The sequence below is a fragment of the Naegleria gruberi genome (genome assembly GCF_000004985.1).
Source record: "Naegleria gruberi genomic scaffold NAEGRscaffold_8, whole genome shotgun sequence".
Classification (NCBI taxonomy): Eukaryota; Heterolobosea; class Eutetramitea; order Acrasida; family Naegleriidae; genus Naegleria; species Naegleria gruberi.
The window spans coordinates 167,152-188,577 of record NW_003163319.1 but is presented as its reverse complement, the minus strand read 5'-3'; the positions used below and the strand labels follow the sequence as shown (position 1 = coordinate 188,577).

The following is a 21,426-nucleotide window of genomic DNA, read 5'->3' as shown; positions in this document are numbered from 1 at the left end:
CATTGTAACAGAGCACAAAGTTTCTTGTTCTTTGCAATTTCTTAAATAAAATCCAACAAAATTTGGAGGTTTTTCACTTGAAAAAAAATGCCAAAGACCGTCCAGAAAACACTCTCCGGTAAAACAATCAGTAAAGACAAAGGAAAGGCTGAATCCCCAAGGAAGACCAAGACAGTAGTAGTTTACGAGGAGGATGATGGTGATGATTTATTGGATCCGAGCATTTTAAATTTAATGGAGGACGAGGAGGATGACGATGTATTAAATGATGATTTTTTTGTGGATGAATCAAGTGATGAAGATGACATTATTTCAAGGCCAACAGAATATAGAGAGGAAGAGGATGAGGATTTTAGTATAAATCATGATTCGGAAGATGAAGAAGAAGATTGGGAGTCAATGTATTGCGATGAGAGTGAATCAGATTCCGAGGAAGTGAAGAAGAAACCAAAAAAACAAACACCTAAACAAGCTTCTAATGAATCATCAAACACTACAACTTGTTCAAATACAAATGCTACGAACTCTACAAATGCATATGCTAGTATTATTACAACATCATCTACACCACCAAGCCAAGTCAAAACCTTCAACAAATTAGTTTCCCGACTGAAGGGTAGAATGAAAGACAAAAAAGAAAATAGTTTCAAAGCAAAATTTAATCCAGTTGTTGCTTCCGTCGAGAATAAGCCTGAAACTATTTCACAACCTGAACCAGCTGCTATCGTGCTGTCTAAGGAATCCCCAATAATAGCCAAATCTAATATAATCGAGTCAATTAAACCAACTATCCAACAAGTTACACAAGAGAAACCTCTAGCCCAACCAAATGGAACCTCACAGAAACAACAAGAAAGTCCAATCGCAATTTTGCCAAATAGCTCTCAAGAATCAGTGGCAAGCTCACAAGAAAAGCCAAAAATCCAACCAAAGGAACAGCCTAAGGATAAACCAAGATATCTTCAAAAGAAGGATGAAAAATCAAAAAAGGCTATAGAAAATCAACATGTTACTCAACCAACAAATGGAACATTACAAAGTAGCTCTCAAGAGAAGCCAGAGCAACCAAAAATCACAGAAAAACAAACTAAAGAGCAACCAAAAACAACAGAGGTACAAAAGGAGCAAAAGGAATCATCTCAAAACAATAAGGCGACACAGGACAAAAAGTCGAAAAAAGAGAAGAACAAGGAAAATTCAAAGGATAATTCTCAAATAAGCTCTCAAGAATCAGTGAAAAGCCCACAAGAAAAGCCTTTCGAACAGACAAAAGATGTTGAAATGAGTGAAAAGCCAACAACAGAAAACAAAAAAACGAAGAAAAATAGAAAAAATAAGAAGAATGATGAAGATAATAAGAATGTAGATGACAAGACTGAAAATAAGTCTGAAAAGAAGGTGGAGGATAAGATTGAAGACAAGACTGAAAAGAAATCCGAGCAAAAATCTGACACTAAGAATGAAAAGAAAGCTGAAAAGAAAACCAAAAAGAATGAAAAACATGAAAAAGGACAACTTACTTTGGATGTTACCAAAAATCCCGATAGCAATTCAGCTGATAAGGCTATTGAAACCATCTCCTTAATTACGCCAACTTCTACCACTCCTTCCTCAATACCAAACGAGATGGATTTTGAGGTTGGAGGACTTGATACATCTGTTTGTGAGGTTGAAAAAGTAGAAAAAGTAGAAAAACGTAGCAAATCTAAGAAAGATAAGAAATCTGCAGGTAAAAAAGAAAAAGCTTCTGAAAAACGTAGCAAATCTAAGAAAGATAAGAAATCTACAGCATCTAGTTCATCATCAGAAACTGAGAATTCTGAAGAACAATTGTCATATTTTTCTTGCCTCTGTTGCAAAAAATCTCACAAGAAGTGTAGCAGACATATTCCATCATGTCTTACATGCACAAAGAAGGGATTAGATTGTGTTTATCCAGAAGCTCCTGCTAACCCTAAAAGAAAAACATCAGAAACTATGGTTTCTCCTAAAAAGAAGAGCTCCACTAGTGAAGATGCCAAATCTCCAAAGAAACGTAAATCTGAAGAAAGTGACAGTAGCAAGTCTTCAAAAAAGACTAAGACTGATTCCACAACTGCTGCTGATGACATGTCAGATGATGATGATGATGAAGTTATTTATGTGAAATCTGTAAAACCTGTCAAGGGTCCAAACAATGATCCAAGACAATTATCTCTTGATGCTTTCCTCAATAGAGAATATTAAATTTATAAATTATTTGTTTTTTATTGTCATTGATGATTGGGAGGTAGGGAGAAGGATAGGGAAGAAGGATAGAGTTATTTCCAAAAAGTAAATTGTTGCTATTAATTCTTCATAAATTCCGAAAATTAATTTGCACAATATATTGATTGATAATTGATAGTAAAATGATGGCAAAATTAATTCTAATTATTAATTATTCTTAGAGAATTGTTCGTTAGTAGAATCATCAGCAAGTTGATCGGAAACAAGTGTAGATTGTGCAATATCAGCACCAGTAGCTTCTCCACCAGTACGATTAACTGGTAATGTAGCAGCCATGTAGGCACCAAAAAGGAGTGAAGCAGCAAGGAATGGACGTCTTCCGGTAACTCTCGACCTTGGGAAGATGGTATTAAAAAGTCTTGAAAACATTTTTTTAAAGTTTTAAATTTTGATTGAATCAGCAAACTTCATCATGGAATTAATTTTAAATTCTCGGAATCGGTTTTAAACAATCACAAAGAAGTGATTATTAAAGGAATTGAGGCAATAATGAGAAAATTAAATAGCCAACTTACTTGTTTGATAAATTACTTCTCTTGATGGTTTGCCAGCCACTATTAATAAGTAACAAGAACGTTAAAAAATGGCCACATTGCAGATAGAGGGCAATACTCCATCATCCACTGTATTATCCGACAACAATCAACAACAAACACCTCCCATCACGAACGATCCGATAATACATGCAGAATCGGAGGATGATGGTGAATTGGAAACCAACAGCAGTGATCTTCAAGGAAATACTGCTGTTGTGAGTAGTAAGAGATTGAGCCATTCTTCATCAACATCAACAGCAGGAACAATCTTTGAGAGTAATCATCACAATGATACTACTAGTACTATTGAAGAAGAAGAATTATTACCAACAACAAGTAGTGCATCTACAACTATTGGTAAATTGAGTAAATCGAAGAGTTTTATTCATGCATCCAATCAACCATTGGGAAGATTGAAGGTCTTCTCATCATGGGTAAACAAACAAATGCAAAGCAAGTTGAATTTGTTTGCCAAAAATTTCAATGCACTCATCAAGGAAGTTGTTCAACCAGCAGAGGGAGGAGAAGGAAACAATGAAGGTGATAATAGTAGTTCGAATAATTCTGTTTCTACCCCGAGATTGGAGAGTAATTTCTCAAATTCATTCATTCACATGTTACGTCCACAGAATCAACAAATTTATTATTCACCTGATTTACTGAATGAAGATTTTGAGGAGGGAAATTTATTGAGTGCATCAGTTTCGGACATTAATGAGGAGGATGATGAAAACTCAATTGAGGAATATGTAAATAATAACGAAAGAAGAGAAAGAAGAACACTTTTGAATTCTTCTTCTGCTGCAAATATTCCAAAAGGAATTACTCTTGACAGTTCAGAATCCATCATTCATATTGAAACTCCTGCCTCATCATTTAAAAAGAATGTCATTATCATGTTTATATTTGGAGTTGTAGTTACAAGCATTGCTTGTTATGTACCAATTGACTATATTTCCCACAAGATTGAAGATTATGACTCGAGCTCGTATCTGATCATTTCAGCATACTTACTGTTATATTACCTTTTCATAATTCTTTATTTATTTTTGATTATTTATGCTTTCACCTACAAGTTGCTATATTGTAAATTATTATTGACCTATGTTGTCACAACTAAGAGATTATTTATTTGCAGAGGATACTATGCATTCGAGAGCTTTATCCAAAAGATTGGAAATAATATTGGACTTTCGTATTTCGAAAGAGAAGATCCAATATCTTCATGGAGTCTCAAAGATGACATTGAGGAAATTATTTTCACTCTAGATTTTAACAATAACCCTGCCAAAATAGATGCAAATAGTGTTGGAAGTGTCTACTTTGGACATAGAGTTGAACGAGTCTTCTTACCATTTTCCATGGTTACTGAAATTACCAATGCTGGTTTCGTCTCGATACCTAACATTTATTCCATGTTAGATAGAATAATTGTTCAATGCAATCGATTGGGTAACAGTTCAATTCAGAAAGCACGACTTGCACCACCAACCGATCAAGCTCTCATTCCTCGAGTCATTGAAAAGAGATATGCTCTATGTGGCTTACCTATCTTTTACTGTTTACAACAAACTCAATCAGGTATAAAAATTGGAAAGATTTCGAATGAAGAACTTCACACAACTGGCAATAGTTACATTTAGAGAACATAAAGATATTTTCACAAATGAACTACATTACTTTTCACATTTCACACATCCCACAGAAAAAAATGTTCTCAACACAAAATCAAACTCGCCCAATTTCTCTCACGATCGTAATCATCATGATGATTTTATTTTCATCATTATGGTTCGGTATCGTCCATGCTTTAACTCTGCAATTTCTAGATGCAGAAACCAGAAGGGGAATACCCATGGTCATGGCAACAAGCACCAATGAAGTGAGCTATGTGAGTGATTCGAATGGTATAGTGCTAATTCTCGAGCCAGGTTACGAAAATCAAATTATTTGGTTGAAAGTACAATGTGATGGTTATCAATTGGTAAAATCTGATGAATTTCAAGGAATTTCATTGCTCTATACGGATGATGAATCTGTAAAGTTATTGATGAAGAGAGAGCAGCTTGCAGAGAGATTGTACAGATCGACTGGTGAAGGAATATTCCGAGAATCGTTTGTGGCTCATGTTGATGTGCCAAATGTCAACAGAGAAACAATCAAGGAACGATTTCTGTTAAATTCAAAAGTTACTGGTCAAGACAGTGTTATGAATGCAATCTATAAGGGAAAATATTATTGGTTTTATGGAGATACCAATTCAATTTCGTATTATTTGGGAAATTTTCAAGCAAGTGGAGGTTTCACACCTGTAGAACAGTTACAAAAGTTTGGATTATCAATCATTCCAAATATTACCTACTTTAGAAATACAAATGGATTTGTTAAAGGAGTGGCTCCAATGCAATCTTTGAATTTACCAACCTGGATACATGCACTCTATGTGGACGAAAGACAGGACGAAATGTTTGCCACATTCATGAAACCGAATCAAGAATTGGAAATCACAAAGAGAGGTTTATTGAAATGGAATGATGATAAGGAGAAATTTGATTTGATTTCTGAAATTGCATTTGAAAAGTTTTTTTCATTTCCAATTGATGGTTCTCATGTGGTAGCTCATAGAAAAGGAGTGAAATCATTGGATGGTTGGATTTATTTTGGTCAACCATTTCCACTCGTAAGGACAAGAAATTATCAAGATTTGAGCTCGTATCAGTCCTACACACCACTGAAAGCAAATACTAACTCGTACAATCTTTCAAATGTTCAATTGGATTTTAATGAAACATCAGGTCAACTCATATATGATTGGAAATCGACTACTTCTCCTATTTCAGCCGAACAAATGATGAATTTAGTTTTGATGGGAAAAATTAAAAAGGAACAAGCAAAATTCATTGATCTAATTGATCATGAAACTGGTAAGGAAATAATCGCTCATGCAGGAACTGTTAATTTCAATCAATTCAGAAACAAGTACATTATGATTTTGGAACAATTTGGAGACAATAGCTCACCATCCATTCTCGGTGAGATTTATTACAGTGAAGGAGAAACACCACTAGGACCATTCAAATATGCCACAAAAATAGTTTCACACAAGTTTACAAAGCATGATTTCTATAATCCCTCACATCATGTTGAATACGATGAAATGGGTGGGAAGGTGATTTATTTTGAGGGAACCTTTGCAAATACTTGGACTAATACTGCACCACTACCAAGATACAACTACAATCAACAAATGTATCGATTGGATATTGAAAATGTGATGCACTCTCATCCAGTGCCAGTTTACAAGTGTTTAAATTATGGAAGAGTGGTCTATTCTTTGGATAATAATGACGATTCAGAATGTCAAATGATTTTCCATGCGAGAGCATCAAATTGTGAACTCTGTATTCCAATTTACCAAAATGAAAGAGGTCAACTGACTCTGAAAACTGAATCACTCCCTATTTTCTATTCCTTAAAGAAGGGCAATCCAAAAATCCACAAATCTCTCAACATTGACAACACTCAAACCTTTGTCTTTCCATAATCAGTGACTTTACCTCCAACCAAATGTTTAACAAAAAGTGAAAGTTTGAAACTTCCAACACATTACGATAAAAATAAATATGTTATTCGAATGAGTTTTTCAAGGCATTTTCCAAAAATTTTCCTCCTTTTCCTAATATTTCCTTTAAGGGAGGAATAGCTACTTCTTCTTCAGGATTTTCGAATAAATAATTCGAGATTTTTTCCTCCCAATCAAGAGAATTTACAAGAATTCCATTATTGACTTGTGATTGAGAGGTGAATCTAAAATCTGGCATTCCAATTATTGGTTGTCTATCGAAATAACCAAAATAAACATATTCGTACTTGTTAATGAGAAGAAATATCAATTCCATTCTGTCCTCAATTGTTTTGTAAATACATTTCTTTCCACACATTCGAAATTCAATTGTCATTCCACGAAAATATATACCATCATCACTTCTGTCTGCATTAACAATCCTTGGACTTTCAAAATAAGGATAATCTCTAACAAATTCTTCAAGAATACATTCAGCAAGTTTCGAATACTCTTCAATACATTCTCTATCAACAAGTAAATAATAGTTCACATCTTCATTTTCAATCATATTAAATACATCCATCTCATTCGTCTCTTGAACTTCCAAATATTTAATCTTTGGAAATAACACATCATATTTTCTATCATTAATTTTAAATTGTAAATATTTCATCAATTCTTGTTGATTTTTATCCAAATGATGTGGATCATCACTTCCCTTCCTCTCATTCTTGTCCTTTCCTATTGAAGTACTTATTAATAAATCACAAAAACTCTCCTAACCATCAAGCTTGCTTAATATTTCCATTTTCAATTTTTTATTTCTCTCCCATCGGTGGTGTTGTATTTTATCGTGAGCGAGTGATTTGGGTTGAATGTTTCGTTCTCTTACGATGGCGAGTGATTTGGGTTGAATGTTTTGTTCTGGCCATTTTTTTGTGGATTTTCAACCTTTTGGAAGGTAATTCGAATCGTTTGTGAAATATTTTATTAATATTTCGAGTAAATGATGGAATAACTTTATTGAATGTTACAGGGAAGAATTATAGAGTTAGAATTAGTTGAAAATTTTACATGTTTGACCCACTCACGTTGAATTCTTGATAGAAGACTGCAGTGTTAAATAGTTTGCACATTTGCTCTAAATTAGTTAAAATAAGGAAACAATACTGAAATATTGAGTTCATTCTTCATTTCGAAATACACTGATTCAAATAATATCAGAAGGCATGTATTCTGATAATAGCAAAACAATATTGTCTAAATTATTTTCTATCAATTGAGAGATGATTTGAAACAAGTGAGGTTTGTTCTCCGTATGAAATTGCTTCAGAAATGATGATATTTATTGATTGAGTTTCCAATTGTTCTAAAGCATTAAATTAAATTATTAATCCTTATTAGAAATATTGTACCCAATAATTCTTAATCAAATCCAAATTTTAATCACAAAAATTGAAAAGTAACGGAAAATTATCGAATTTCACAACTTTAATCAAAAAAAACAATTTTATAACAATCACCACATCGGAATAAACACAAGAAAGAAATGGGAAGAAAGAGAGTAGCCACATCTGTCAGCAGTGAGTATGATATTGCTGTTACGATAAAACCACATCCAGAGAATACATACTATACATCGTCATCGAAGGTGTCATCTTTGAATAAGGAACCTGTTGTGTTGTATTATCAACAGGCTGAAAAGAGTAGTTATAGTTATCCATCCTTCTTGGACGAGTGTTCGAGGTATTTTGAATTGAAACCACCATCGGGTTACTTTTTCTCCTCTTCTGGGAGCAAATTGAATAATAATAATAGTGGTGTAAATAGGTCATCATCTTTGTTGTTTAATCCATATTTTGAAGAGAATAAGAAATTGGCAGGAACTAAATTGAATGATAAGGCAATTTTCAGATTTAAACTGTCTTCAATTGGGTCAGTATTGAGAGATTTGTCAAAACTTCCATATTTCAATTATGAAGAAAAATTCCACTATGAATATCATAATTTTAGTTTTTTGAGAAGATTGGCAAGTATGGGATTGATTGTTTATTTGGGAACATTTTCCAAGTTTTTCTTAAATGTTGCCAATAGTTGTAAATTCTATGGAAAGGAAAAGTTTAGAACTACCATTGAGGAACATTATGAATCAGTTCAAAAGGAAATGAAGGAAACTCCAGTCACTACTACATCATTATCGGAACCAAAAGCAGAAAAGAAGATTCGTGGATTATTGACAGTTGTCAATCACAATAGTATGCTTGATGAACCAATCTTAATGTCAGGTTTGGCTCCAATGAGTTGGTTCTTTAAATCTGATATTATTAGATATGCTGTATGTGCATCTGATATGTGTTTTGGACACTTTTTATTGGGAGAATTCTTCAAGACTGTTAAAGTACTACCTATCAAGAGAGCTGGAGGTCTGGAACAATCTGCAATGAAATTAATTGTACACAAACTTTCAACTGGAGGTTGGCTTAATATTTTCCCTGAAGGTAAAATTTATGTGGACGGTGAAATTCACCAATGTAGAAGAGGAATAGGAAAACTGATCTATGATTGTGATCCAACTCCATACATTTATCCAATCTATCACAAAGGATTACCAGATGTTTTACCTTATGATGGCATTGTTCCACGTGTAGGCAAACATATTACCATCATGTTTGGAGATGAAATTAGAGTGGACGATATCATTGAGAAGGGACGAAACAAGGAAATTTCAGAAGACCAAGTCTACATTCAACTTGCTGCCAGAGTAGAAGAAGGAATGAAAGAATTGAAGAGAAAATGTGACGCTCAAATTGAACAAGACAAAAAACAATCCCATTAAATATTTTATCGGAAACCACACATATTGTAATCTTTAGTCCAAAAGATTCTCAAATGCATTTCCTTCTTACCTCCATGAAACACTATTCACATCAATTTCTTATAGAGTATATTCTATCATCCTCTTCTCCTTCATCCTCTTCTTTAACAACCATTCAACTCTCCATAATAATGGTGATGAACAAAACAAGATAAATTTCTATGAATGTGAGCGTTTGCATTTTTGAAAACTCACACTTTCATTTGATGCAGCACTCCGTTGAATGAAAAGGTTGAGACCAAGAATAGGCTTAAGAGTTTAAAAAAAATGTTGGCCCGTTCTGCAATTTCATCACTCACCAAGAAGGTTGTCCTTTCTCGTAACAGTAAGAAGGCAATGTTGATTGCCTCATCAACAGCAGCAGCAACCAGGAGAAATATTTCTAGTGTAAAGTTTGTTAATACTTCTACTTTTACTACAAAACAAACTTCATGGAAGGGTTTGATGATCAATCAACAAGCTACCACCATGATGAGAGGATATGCTACTCTTCCAAAGGGAGGTAAGTTGATAATGTTGTGGAGTTGATTTATTGAAAGGATTATTGAAAATTATTTGTGTTTTTATGAATGTATAATATTATTGTATTTGTGTTATTGTTATTATTATTACTATCATTAATATCGGATAATATAAACAATTTATGAATGACATTTTTGGTACTTTGAATCATCATTTGAAATTTTCAACCGTGATAATATTATTTCGGAATGTTTTCAAATTGATTGGTATTATTAATATTATTAACATGATAATTTATTATTACTTGTATTATTCCTTCTACTCTACTTGTACAACTCCTCACCATTTGGTAATAATATCATGATATTTTGAATATGTATTTATCAAAATTATTAGCTTCTCTCATTTCCATGCCTGCTCTCAGTCCAACCATGAATACTGGTAATATTGGTAAATGGTTAAAGAAGGAAGGTGATGAACTCAAGCCAGGTGATCTCATTGTTGAAGTTGAAACTGATAAATCCACATTAGAATTCGAATTCCAAGAAGAAGGTTTCTTGGCTAAGATTTTGACTCCAGAAGGAAGTAAAACTATTGCTCTTGGTAGTCCAATTGCAATTCTCGTTGATGATGCTTCAAAGATTTCCTCTGTTCAAGGTTTAACTTTGGCTGATTTGCAAGGAGGAGCTACTTCTGCACCAGAACCAACCACTACTACTACTCAATCAACAACTCCAACACCTCAACCAACAACTGCTCAACCACAAGCTACTCCATCTGCCAAGCCAAAGGGTCTTCACGAAATTACCATGCCAACGCTTTCCCCAACCATGACTAAGGGTCGTATTGGTGCTTGGACCAAGCAAGTTGGTGACAAGGTTTCTCCAGGTGACATTATTTGTACAGTTGAAACTGATAAGGCAACTGTTGATTTTGAATTCCAAGAAGAAGGTTATTTGGCCAAGATTGTCATCCCTGCTGGTATTGAAACTAATCTCGGTGATATCATTGCTATTCTCGTTGAAAATAAGGAGGATTTGGCTGCTGGTGCTTCATACACTCCAGGTGCTGCCACCCCTGCTGCTTCCACTACTCCATCATCCACTCCATCTCAACAAACTTCCACCACTACTACAACTCAATCAGCTCCATCCACTACTACTACCTCAACTGGTGGACGTGTCTTTGCTTCACCTTTGGCTAAGAAGGTAGCTCAAGATAACAATGTTGATTTGGCTCAAATTGGTTCTGGAAGTGGTCATTCTAACAGAATCGTCAAGGCTGATGTTGAAGAATTCCTTACTCGTAAGCCAGCTGTTCAAGAACAACCAAGAGCTACTACCACCACCACTACTCAACAACAAACTGTTGCTGCTCCAGCTGTTTCATCTGGTTCATTTGTTGATATTCCAGTTTCTAACGTTCGTAAGATTATTGCTGACCGTCTCTTGGAATCAAAGAGAACTATTCCTCACTATTATTTGACTGTTGAAATTGAAGTTGATAATTTGATGAAGGCCAGAGAAGAATTGAACAAGGCTGGTGAAAAGAGAGGATTCAAGTTGTCTGTCAATGACTTCCTCGTTAAGGCTGCTGCTCTCTCCATGAAGAAGGTTCCAGAAATCAACAGCTCATGGCAAGATACTTTCATTCGTCAATATAACAATGTTGACCTCTCAGTTGCTGTCCAAACTGATTCTGGTTTGATTACTCCAATTGTCTTCTCTGCTGAAACTAAGGGTCTCTCCTCAATTTCTAATGAAGTTAAGGCTCTCGCTGGTAAGGCAAGAGAAAACAAATTGAAGCCACACGAATTCCAAGGTGGTACTTTCACTATTTCTAACCTTGGTATGTTCGGTATTGATGAATTCTCTGCAATTATCAATCCACCACAAGCCTGTATTTTGGCTGTTGGTAAGTCCTCAAAGAAGGTTGTTGTCAATGAAAAGCCAACCTCTGCTGAAGATAAATTCAAGGTTGTGACAACTATGAAGGTTACTTTGAGCTGTGACCATCGTGTTGTTGATGGTGCTGTTGGTGCTCAATGGTTGCAAGAATTCAAGACTCTTCTTGAAAATCCACTCTACTTGACTCTCTAAATTAATATATTTTCACTTTTTATTAAGATCAGATTTTTAATCTTGTACTGCAAAATATTCATCAAATACTTGTTGAGCTAAGTCTTCAACTGAATAGACAATAGTAACCTCTGGTCTTACAAGAAGGGTTTGAGTTTCAACATCCATTCTTCTCAAATAATCTGGATGAACTCCAACAAATAATTTAACACTTGGCATCATGGAAATTTTACCTAGCTCATATAACTATTTCACAAGATGTTTTAGTTTTTTAAACTCAATATTATTCACAAAACTTACAGTAATTGGGCAAAGAGTTTCACTACAAAACCAAAATGATACAGCTTCCACAGTATGTAAATAGGAATGTTCCCATCTAATTTGAACATCTGATTGGCTCTTATCACTCACATCAAAATTCTCTCTTCTTGGATTGTACAATTTAACACAACACTTCTCCCGAACATGATCATTCTTCAAACACTTCTTCTTGAGTGATTCAATCATATCCAAATGCCAATTTCCACATCCGGAAATTCCACCAGCAAGAAATAAATTCTTCACCACTGCTAGATCGGAACTTGTACTGTTGTTGGTTTGTGATTGTGTTGGGTGAGGATCGTGTGATGGAGCTTCATAAACAAGGAATGACATTTTTTCTTGATTTATTATTTGAACAATTACAATGTATTTTACTTTCCAAACAAGAACCAGAATCAACTGAATATTCATCACTGATTGAAGATTTACAAAATGCAACTCGAATAAACTCAGTATTTTATGTTTTAATTGCTGAAAATAATCGCTAAAATAATTCGGGTATGGTGCCAATGTTCCACATTAGGTATGAAATCTTCCATCTTGATGCTGTAGTGAAATAGATGGATGGAGACTGTTCCTCAGAAAAACTAGTCAATTTGTGCGTGATTGAGTTTTGCATTGGGATTGAATGAGGAATTGAGAATTGTGGATGGCTTCATTTCGTCTATTGCTTACACTGAAATGTTCAATAAACATTTAAGAATTTTTTCCTTAATAGGTTCAAAATAACATTTATATTTGAAGAATTGACTTTTTCAATTCTTTCCAATTTCTTATAAATTTACCTTCTCTGCTTCTTTCATAATCCAATAACAAATTTGAAACAAAAATGAAAAGAACTTGTTTGGTAGCGCTGCTCTTCTTCTTCCTTGGCTTATTATCTTTTGCATTGGGACAATACAATAATGCATATGGAGGTGCCTATGGATACAATGGAGGTGCCGGTAAGTGCTTTTTAAGATTTTCAATTAATGTTTGGAAAATATCATGTAATTGTAATGAGATTAGGTTCAAATTATGGAGTGGCAGGTGGAAATTACAATCAATATGCACAAAATACTCAAGCTTATTCTAATCAAATAAGTGCAATTTCCTATAATCCATATAGTAGTTATGGTTCTTATTATAATGGACCATACAGTTATGGTAATAATTATGGTTCTGCCTATTCAATGCCGTATTATGGAGGATACTATCCATATAGATATTGGTAAATAATTCGTTATATTTGAATAAATGTTGTGTGAATATTTTGTAACTAATTATTATAAAATTCTCTACAAGAAATGCTCAACAAGTAAGAATAACCAATCGTATCATGCAACAAGACACAGATAACAAGAAAGATAATCAACAACCAATTGATGTTCGAAAAATTAGATAAGACAATTTAAGAGAAAACCAGAGTTATTTCATTTTCTTTGATGAGCCATCATATTCAGTGGTTGATTTTCTCTTTTTGGATTGTTGATCTTCGAGTATTTCAATAGCTTCTTGTATTTCTAATTTGGCAGCAGTTTCGAGCAATTGTTGTGCCTTTTCCAAATCCTTCTCACATCCCAAACCATTAGCATATAATTTATAGAGATGCAGGAAAGCAGGAGGACAAATCGATTGGTCACCACTTTCATCTGTAAATTGAGTTGATCTAGTAAAGAGTTGAACAGCCTTTTCATAACTCTTTTCATAGCATAAACCTTCTATATACCACTCACCCATCGTGCATATTGCATATGAATTGTTAAACTCCACTGATTTTTCTATCCATTTCTTAGCATTCTCATAATTCTTCTTTTCATAGTATATCATTGCTAAATTATTCATTGCTGATGAACTACCCTTTTCTATCGCCTTTGTATACCAATATAAAGCCATTTCAAAATTATTAAGCTCCTCATTAATACATCCACAATTATACATGGCATTGGTAGAGTCATTCGAGGCAGCTTTTGTGTACCATTCAATTGCCTTTACAGGATTATAAATTTCACTCTCTTTGGTGTGGTAAATATCACCCAAATATTCTTGGGCTATTGAAGAATTATTATTGGCGGCGATTTCAACATAATGAATGGCTTTCTTTTCATCTTTTGGAGCTACCAGTCCTTGGAAATAAAACCTTCCGAGTGGATAAGCAGCAGCTGTATTTCCCATATCTAAGGCCTTTTTATACCATTGCATTGCCTCTTCGAATCGTTTTTCATTTTCTGCTAATATCCCTAAATTGTAGAGAGCATCTGTGTCTTCTGCCTCAGCTGCCGCAATTAAAAAGTCTTTGGCCTTATTGAGATCTATTTCAATTGAATCTTCACCTTCTAAGTAAATTGCACCGACTGTATTCTGAGCATCAGAATTGCCCAATCTTGCTGAATCCTCAAGTAGTGCCATACCTTTCTTAACATCCTTTTCAACACCATCCCCATTCATATATATTGTACCGAGTGAATATTGTGCTTCTGTATTGTCCTTTTCCGCAGATTTGTTCCACCATTTCAGAGCTTGTGGGATATCTTTTTTGTACTCAAAATAAATACCACCAATTTGATGTGCAACAACTCCATCATCATCATTACTATTCTCTGCATATTTCAAATACCACTTCAATGCTTCATCTGGATCTGATCCAATACCAATTCCAAATGAATAAAAGTTGGCAACAGACAAATAGGATAGTTGATCATCAAGATTTGCCGCTTTTAAGAATAACTGGAATGCTTTCGAATGATACTTTTCACCTAGTGTTGAATAAATTTTACCCAAAACGTACATGGCAATAGCTCTATTATGAGCTAGTGGATTATTGCCCAACTCCTCAAAGTATTGAATTGCTAGTGATGTGTTTTGTTCAGAATGGTATAAATATTCACCAAACTCCAATTGAGTTTCCCAATGCAATTTACTATTTCCCTCTTTACATCCAACCAATAACCATTCAGGTACTATTTCTGTTCCACAATTACCCAAAACTAGATACCAAAAATTTTGCAAATCTTGTGGTTGACTTGTAATAAATTTCTTTCCAATTTCAACATGATCTACATCTTTCCATACAAAGAATGCATTTCTAAGATCAATATATTTCAATTGTCTAATAAATGATGATTTAGTAAAAGCTTCGGCACATTTTAAACTAAACTCATTCTTTTTCAAAATCAACTCTTCTAATTTTTTAAATCTTTCACAGTTGGCAACTGCAATAATATTCTCCTCTGATAAAAGATTCTCTGAAAGATCCAACACTGTAACCTGCTCAAGAAATGGACACGAAAGAAAACTTGGTAAATTTACTGGTAATATTTTCCCGCCACTCAAATTTAATTCTAGTGCGGGAAAAAGAGACGCTATGATATGATAAAACTCTTGGCAAACTCTCGAGATGCGAATACGTTGATCGACACGAAGAAATTTCATCACTTCGTAAATTAAATCTTGTGGTAAAATTGATAGACTCATTTTTTTTAATATTATTAAATATGAGTTGTTACAATATTTAGATTTTGATGGATTAAATTTATTTTGGGCGGGAAAATTATTTAAAAAAATGGAATGAAGCTTCTTTTTTATTTTACCCTTCAATGATGAATCGGAATGTTTGGCTTGGAAGAATTCTCTTCAACATTAATAACTTCAAATTGGATTTAATTTACCAGACAATGAACTGTGCAAAAAGATAAATTCTAGTGATTGTCAATTTGATGATGGCTGTGATCCATAATTTTATGTTTTTGGCTTTGGATTACAGGAAGATATGAGGAAGTACCTTTACTTGATCTGATAGTTCCATTGGCATCACAAATCAAATTCTAGTTCATCTTTGCTGTTCAGCACCATTCACATATTAGCCACTTTTGGACCATGTCAAATCAAACAAGAAAAAAATGTTGGCAGATGCAAAGGTTGTTTGGATTCTGTGCCTACTCATTTTGACCTACCATGGCAGCGGTTTAGTTATTGGCGCAATCTCTGTCAAGTATAACATCACGACCATTGCTGGCTACAATTCATTATCCAGTGGAATAGATGCCAAAATGGCCAATATTGATGTCAATAGTTGTTTTAAAGATCTCAGTTCGGGTGATTTATTTATTTCTGATAATAGCAATCATAGAATAGTGAGAGTATTTGCAGCTAATGGAACCGTTCTCACCATTGCTGGTATGTTTTTCTCATGACAAAATTTATTTTACACATGCACACATATTGTTATGGAAACAAATGTGTTTCACATCTTGGTATGATGATGTGCTGGAAAATTTAGGTACTGGAGTTTCTGGGTACAATGGCGATAATATTCAAGCAACTACAGCTCAGCTCAATACACCCACTGGTGTATTTGTTTTTAATTCTGAAATTTATATTGCTGATAGTCAAAATTCTAGAGTTAGAAAGATTCAAACTAATGGCAATATTGTGACAATAGCAGGTAAGTGGTTGTTGTTGTAAAGATATAGGACTAATCCTTCATAAGGAAACGGAAATGCTGGATATAATGGAGATGGAATGCTTGCTACAAATGCCTATCTCAACTCTCCTGTTGACGTATTTGTTTCTTCAAATGGAAACGTTTATATTTCAGAATATCAGAATCATTACATTAGGATGGTTAATGTTTCAACGGGAGTTATTACAACAGTAGCTGGAAATGGCACACAAATTGGAACAAGTGGAACTGGTTTGGGTTTTGGGTACAATGGGGATGGAATACCTGCCACCTATGCTCGTCTCACTAACCCTCAGGGAATCTTTGTCACGAGCAACAATGAAATTTATATAGCTGATGCAGGAAATTTCAGAATTCGAAAGGTTTTAACGAATGGAACAATTATTACTGTCGCAGGTACTGGTGAGGAGGGATATAATGGTGATGGAATGCTGGCTACTGCAGCTAAACTTGAGTAGGTTTTTTTAGATGTATGTTTTTTTAACTAACTTGACAAGTTATCCTTATGGTGTTTCTGTTGACAGTAACGGTGAGATATGGATTGCAGAGTTGGGCAGTAATAGATTGAGAAAGGTATTAACTAATGGTACCATTGTTACTATTGCTGGAACAGGAACATCCTCTTATACTAATTATAAGGATAATGTTCAAGCAAATTTGGTAAATGTTAGCCCAATTAGAGTTTTTTCAACTTCTCCTGGTGAAGTATTCATTTCAGATAATATGAGATTGAGAAGGATTTCTACTAGTACTGGAATTATTACAACAGTTGCTGGAATAGGAGGTTCTACATTTAGTGGAGGTATGTATGATTAATTCCATTATTTAATATTAATATTTAACATTACAACAAGATGGTTCTCAAGCAACTAAGGCAACATTCAAATTTATGACCAACCAACTTGCCAATGTTGTTAAAACTAGCAATGGACAATACTTGATTGCCGATACTGGTAATCACAGAATTCGCAAGGTTTGTATTGATTCTAATTCTCATATTTGATTTAAATGATTGTTAGGTGTTTGCTAATGGAACTATAATTACGATAGCTGGTACCGGAGTTGCTGGATACAATAGCGATTATATGGATGCTTCCACAGCTCAACTGAACTATCCTAGTTCTGTATTTGAATTCAAGAATGAAGTATACATATCAGACAGTGTTAATAGAAGAATTAGAAAAATATTCACTAATGGTACCATTGTTACTATTGCAGGTACTGGATCACAGCCACCTTCCAGTGGATATTTAGGTGATGATGGTGTCAATGCTCTCAGTGCAAGACTTTAGTAAGTTTCAAAACTCTTTTTGCTCACCCAAATGTATTCAGCTTCCCAACTGGTATTTTTGTCACTTCTGCTAATGAGGTTTTCATTGTGGATAATTTTCTGATAAGGAAGATCAATTCCAATGGAATAATAACAAATGTTGCTGGAACTATCAGTTCAGAATCAACATTTATTCCTGGATCATCGCAAGCTAATTCTGTCACAATTAGTGTAGATGGAGGAATATATGTTTCACCGACTGGATTTTACTTTTTGGCATACTATAACTCGAAATTGAGCGTCATGTATGTGGATTCAAGCACCAATATTCTGAATGTTTACTCTGGGTTGGGTGCAAGTCTGAATGATAATGGTAATATTTTATATGCAGGTCTCTCACCTATTTCTGTATTTGGATCAAGTATTTCGAATTTTATTGTCATTTCTGACAGAGGACAAAACAGAATGCGATTAGCAGCAAATGGAATTATATCTACAATGGCAGGAAATGGTGGATCAAACCTGGTTGGATTCAATGATGATGGTCCCGATGCCACTAAAGCCACTCTAAGCCCTAGTGGAGCATTCATTACCTCTACTTCTGAAATTGTTTTTGTTGATAATCAGAAAAATACTGTAAGACAATTGACCCCATATTGTGACTCTCCCTACATTTTGAACCAATATTATAATGCATGCATCCCAACATGTTTTGGTTTTAGCTCAGAGCAGCCAAATGCTTGTTCAAGAAATGGTACATGCATTGCACCAGACACTTGTCAGTGCAACTCAGGATTCTATGGATCTCAGTGTAATTTATTGAGTTGTTTTGGTAAATTATCAAACGATACAAGTAATGTTTGTAGCGGCCATGGAGCATGTATTTCTAGTGACACTTGCAGATGTGACAGCCTTTACCTTGGAGCTGACTGTAAAATTACAACTTGTAACGGTACATTAAGTAATTCTACATTGGTATGCTCATCTTTAAGGGGAGTATGCAACGCACATGATACTTGTATTTGTGGTAGTAATTTCTATGGAAAATATTGTGAAGTAACCATGTGTTATGGAAAGTTTTCGAATGACACTTCAGTTTGTTCCTCCAATGGTACATGTATCGATTACAATTCGTGTTCATGCAATAATGGATTTTATGGAGTCAATTGTGATACCAGAAAATGTTTTGGAAAGTTATCCACTGATGCTTCTGTTTGTGGGGGCCATGGTACCTGTGTAGCAGCAGACACTTGTCAGTGTGAACCATTCTATCAAGGAACTGAATGTAAGGTATCTCTTTGTAATGGTACTCAAAGCACTGATTCTTCTGTTTGTTCTTCGAGAGGAAGTTGTTCATCTCATGATACTTGTAGTTGTGGTAGTAATTTCTATGGAAAATATTGTGAAGTAACCATGTGTTATGGAATTTATTCCAATAACACCAACTCTTGTTCCTCAAATGGAAAATGCACTGATTATAACTATTGCAACTGTAATGCTGGATGGACAGGTTCTAGTTGCAATGTTAACATTGCAACAAGAGTTGGTTCTTCAACAATAGTAGGCAATAATCAACTAGGTTTAATAATTGGTTTAGCAGTCGGACTTTCTCTTTTAGTTATTGTTATATTGATTATTGTGGTCATAATTGTTTTCATTATAGTTTTTAGAGGAATGAAAAAGCAGAAACCAGTCCCAAACACTGTCAATGATTTCCCTAATCAGGGAGAGAGCATGATTGAACTCAATGATTCACAGTATAACAAAATGAATTCTAGCATTGCGCCATCATCATATAGTTCAGACTTTCCATCGGACGAAAGTGTTCGTTTCAAATCCATAATTGGAGGTTCAACAAACTCTAATGGACTTACTGTCACTTCTATAATATCATCTGCATCTAATTTCGATCCTGCCTCAAGATATAAGAATTTGGAGAAGATTGGACAAGGCGGATTTGGGTCAGTTTTTAAATGCAACGATACCAAGATGGGCGATAAACTGAAGGCGCTAAAAGTTGTCAAATATTCTGATATTGAGGAATTGAACTCGATTATGAAAGAAGGAACTCAATTGATGAATATCAATCACCCAAACATTTTAAAAGTGAATGATTTATTTATTGACAAGGATCAAATATTACTTATTGACATGGACTATTATGAAAATGGAGACTTGACAAAACTCATTCCTAAAGCAGCAGGTACTATTAGTGAGGATATTGTGAAACAAATACTTTATCAAGGCTGTGATGCCTTGAGCTTTGTTCACACCAACCTTAAAATGATTCACAGAGATGTAAAACCTAACAATATCTTTATTAATGAATTATCAGATAATTCTGTATCGATAGTATTGGCAGATTTTGGTCTTGCGAAACAAATGTTTGGTTCTGTCAATAATTCTTATGCTGGAACTCCTCTTTACATGTCTCCAGAATTAGGTCTTGGAGCAAAGTATAGCTTTAACACTGATGTGTATTCTCTAGGAGTTGCAATTTATCAATTATGCACAGGTGACCTAGTTACATCCATTAGTAATTTATACATGCAATCAGAGTCTACCAATGATGTAAAGCAATGGCTTAAAAACAAGCTCTCTGAATGTGGCAAGTATTCAGACACACTACAGGAAATCATCATTTTAATGTTGGAGAAAAACCCATCCAAAAGACCACAAGCTAAAGAAATTATGGAACATTCCTATTTTGAAACAAAATAAACTGTTCGATTTGCTAGTTCATGAACAACAGAAAATGCATTAAAAAAAATGGAACTCAAAGTGCTGATTTTTGCAATCCTCTTGATCGGAACGATTATTTGGAAGAATTCCTTTCAAAATTCAAATTTAAATTTACCACTCGTTCAGGAACCGACCAGAAATTCCCAAATGAAGAATATTCGTGTATTGCGAGTTGTCGATGGTGATACAATTATTTGTAAAATGCGTGATGGAGAGAAGGAAAGAATTCGATTGATTGGAGTGGATACACCCGAAACAGTTCATCCTAAAAAGAAGAAGGAATACTATGGACAGGCTGCTTCAGATTACACAAAGCAGGTACTAGAAAATGCAAGTATCATTCTAGAGTTTGAAAATGAATTGAGAGATGGTTATGGAAGATTATTGGCACATGTTTGGGTTGGAGGAAATAATTTTCAGAAAATGCTATTGGAAGGAGGTTATGCTAGAGCTGTTTTCTATCATCCCAATGTTAAATATCAAAGTGAATACAAGCAATATGAAACAAGTGCAAGAAATAGAGGAATTGGCTTGTGGAAACAATAATTTCAAATACTGATGAACAAATTTCATTATAATCGATTCAAAGGATAATTGCAAACCAAGTTCTTTACCATATTATTGCCTTATTCAGGTGAGATATTAAAATTACCTAAAGGAGACTTTGATATATCTTTGGCCGTCACTCTACCATTAACATCTAAATATTGTCACTTTTCGTATTATATTTATTCAGACATAAAAAAATGGCACAAAGTTACACCACACAACACGTGCAGACTGTTATAATAGGTCACACAACAAGAACTGGGTTCTTACCTTATGGGAGTATTTATTCTAACATTCCTATTAGTTTATTAGAAACCAA

At 34.4% G+C, this 21,426-nt stretch overlaps 10 protein-coding genes across 10 annotated transcripts; 8 read left to right on the top strand and 2 right to left on the bottom strand.

Moving 5' to 3' along the window:
* Positions 1-87: 87 nt before the first annotated feature.
* On the top strand, positions 88-2,226 carry NAEGRDRAFT_46697 (uncharacterized protein; the record flags this gene model as incomplete). The annotated part of the gene is made up of 1 exon (XM_002680829.1): positions 88-2,226. One exon carries the CDS (start codon positions 88-90, stop codon positions 2,224-2,226), a length of 2,139 nt encoding a protein of 712 aa, XP_002680875.1.
* Positions 2,227-2,851: 625 nt separating this feature from the next.
* NAEGRDRAFT_63846 (uncharacterized protein) lies at positions 2,852-4,447 on the top strand (the record flags this gene model as incomplete). The annotated part of the gene is made up of 1 exon (XM_002680828.1): positions 2,852-4,447. One exon carries the CDS (start codon positions 2,852-2,854, stop codon positions 4,445-4,447), a length of 1,596 nt encoding a protein of 531 aa, XP_002680874.1.
* A 68-nt stretch (positions 4,448-4,515) lies between these two features.
* Positions 4,516-6,348, top strand: NAEGRDRAFT_63845 (uncharacterized protein; the record flags this gene model as incomplete). The annotated part of the gene is made up of 1 exon (XM_002680827.1): positions 4,516-6,348. One exon carries the CDS (start codon positions 4,516-4,518, stop codon positions 6,346-6,348), a length of 1,833 nt encoding a protein of 610 aa, XP_002680873.1.
* A 2,185-nt stretch (positions 6,349-8,533) lies between these two features.
* Positions 8,534-9,205, top strand: NAEGRDRAFT_31186 (uncharacterized protein; the record flags this gene model as incomplete). Its single annotated transcript, XM_002680826.1, has 1 exon — positions 8,534-9,205. One exon carries the CDS (start codon positions 8,534-8,536, stop codon positions 9,203-9,205), a length of 672 nt encoding a protein of 223 aa, XP_002680872.1.
* A 585-nt stretch (positions 9,206-9,790) lies between these two features.
* On the top strand, positions 9,791-11,831 carry NAEGRDRAFT_38032 (uncharacterized protein). Its single transcript, XM_002680825.1, has 2 exons — positions 9,791-10,356; positions 10,738-11,831. The coding sequence occupies exons 1-2, from the start codon at positions 10,081-10,083 to the stop codon at positions 11,803-11,805; spliced, it is 1,344 nt and encodes a 447-aa protein (XP_002680871.1). The 5' UTR covers positions 9,791-10,080; the 3' UTR covers positions 11,806-11,831.
* Positions 11,812-12,438, bottom strand: NAEGRDRAFT_78578 (uncharacterized protein; the record flags this gene model as incomplete). Its single annotated transcript, XM_002680656.1, has 2 exons — positions 11,812-12,030; positions 12,085-12,438. The coding sequence occupies 2 exons, from the start codon at positions 12,436-12,438 to the stop codon at positions 11,842-11,844; spliced, it is 543 nt and encodes a 180-aa protein (XP_002680702.1). The 3' UTR covers positions 11,812-11,841.
* Positions 12,439-12,934: 496 nt separating this feature from the next.
* NAEGRDRAFT_63841 (uncharacterized protein) lies at positions 12,935-13,319 on the top strand (the record flags this gene model as incomplete). The annotated part of the gene is made up of 2 exons (XM_002680824.1): positions 12,935-13,049; positions 13,114-13,319. 2 exons carry the CDS (start codon positions 12,935-12,937, stop codon positions 13,317-13,319), a joined length of 321 nt encoding a protein of 106 aa, XP_002680870.1.
* A 178-nt stretch (positions 13,320-13,497) lies between these two features.
* NAEGRDRAFT_78577 (TPR repeat protein) lies at positions 13,498-15,558 on the bottom strand (the record flags this gene model as incomplete). Its single annotated transcript, XM_002680655.1, has 1 exon — positions 13,498-15,558. The coding sequence occupies one exon, from the start codon at positions 15,556-15,558 to the stop codon at positions 13,513-13,515; it is 2,046 nt and encodes a 681-aa protein (XP_002680701.1). The 3' UTR covers positions 13,498-13,512.
* A 425-nt stretch (positions 15,559-15,983) lies between these two features.
* NAEGRDRAFT_63839 (uncharacterized protein) lies at positions 15,984-20,537 on the top strand (the record flags this gene model as incomplete). Its single annotated transcript, XM_002680823.1, has 7 exons — positions 15,984-16,260; positions 16,364-16,528; positions 16,574-17,000; positions 17,044-17,348; positions 17,401-17,519; positions 17,566-17,837; positions 17,879-20,537. 7 exons carry the CDS (start codon positions 15,984-15,986, stop codon positions 20,535-20,537), a joined length of 4,224 nt encoding a protein of 1,407 aa, XP_002680869.1.
* A 56-nt stretch (positions 20,538-20,593) lies between these two features.
* NAEGRDRAFT_78576 (thermonuclease) lies at positions 20,594-21,323 on the top strand. The gene has a single exon (XM_002680822.1). The coding sequence runs from the start codon at positions 20,706-20,708 to the stop codon at positions 21,102-21,104; it is 399 nt and encodes a 132-aa protein (XP_002680868.1). The 5' UTR covers positions 20,594-20,705; the 3' UTR covers positions 21,105-21,323.
* The last annotated feature ends 103 nt before the right edge of the window (positions 21,324-21,426 follow it).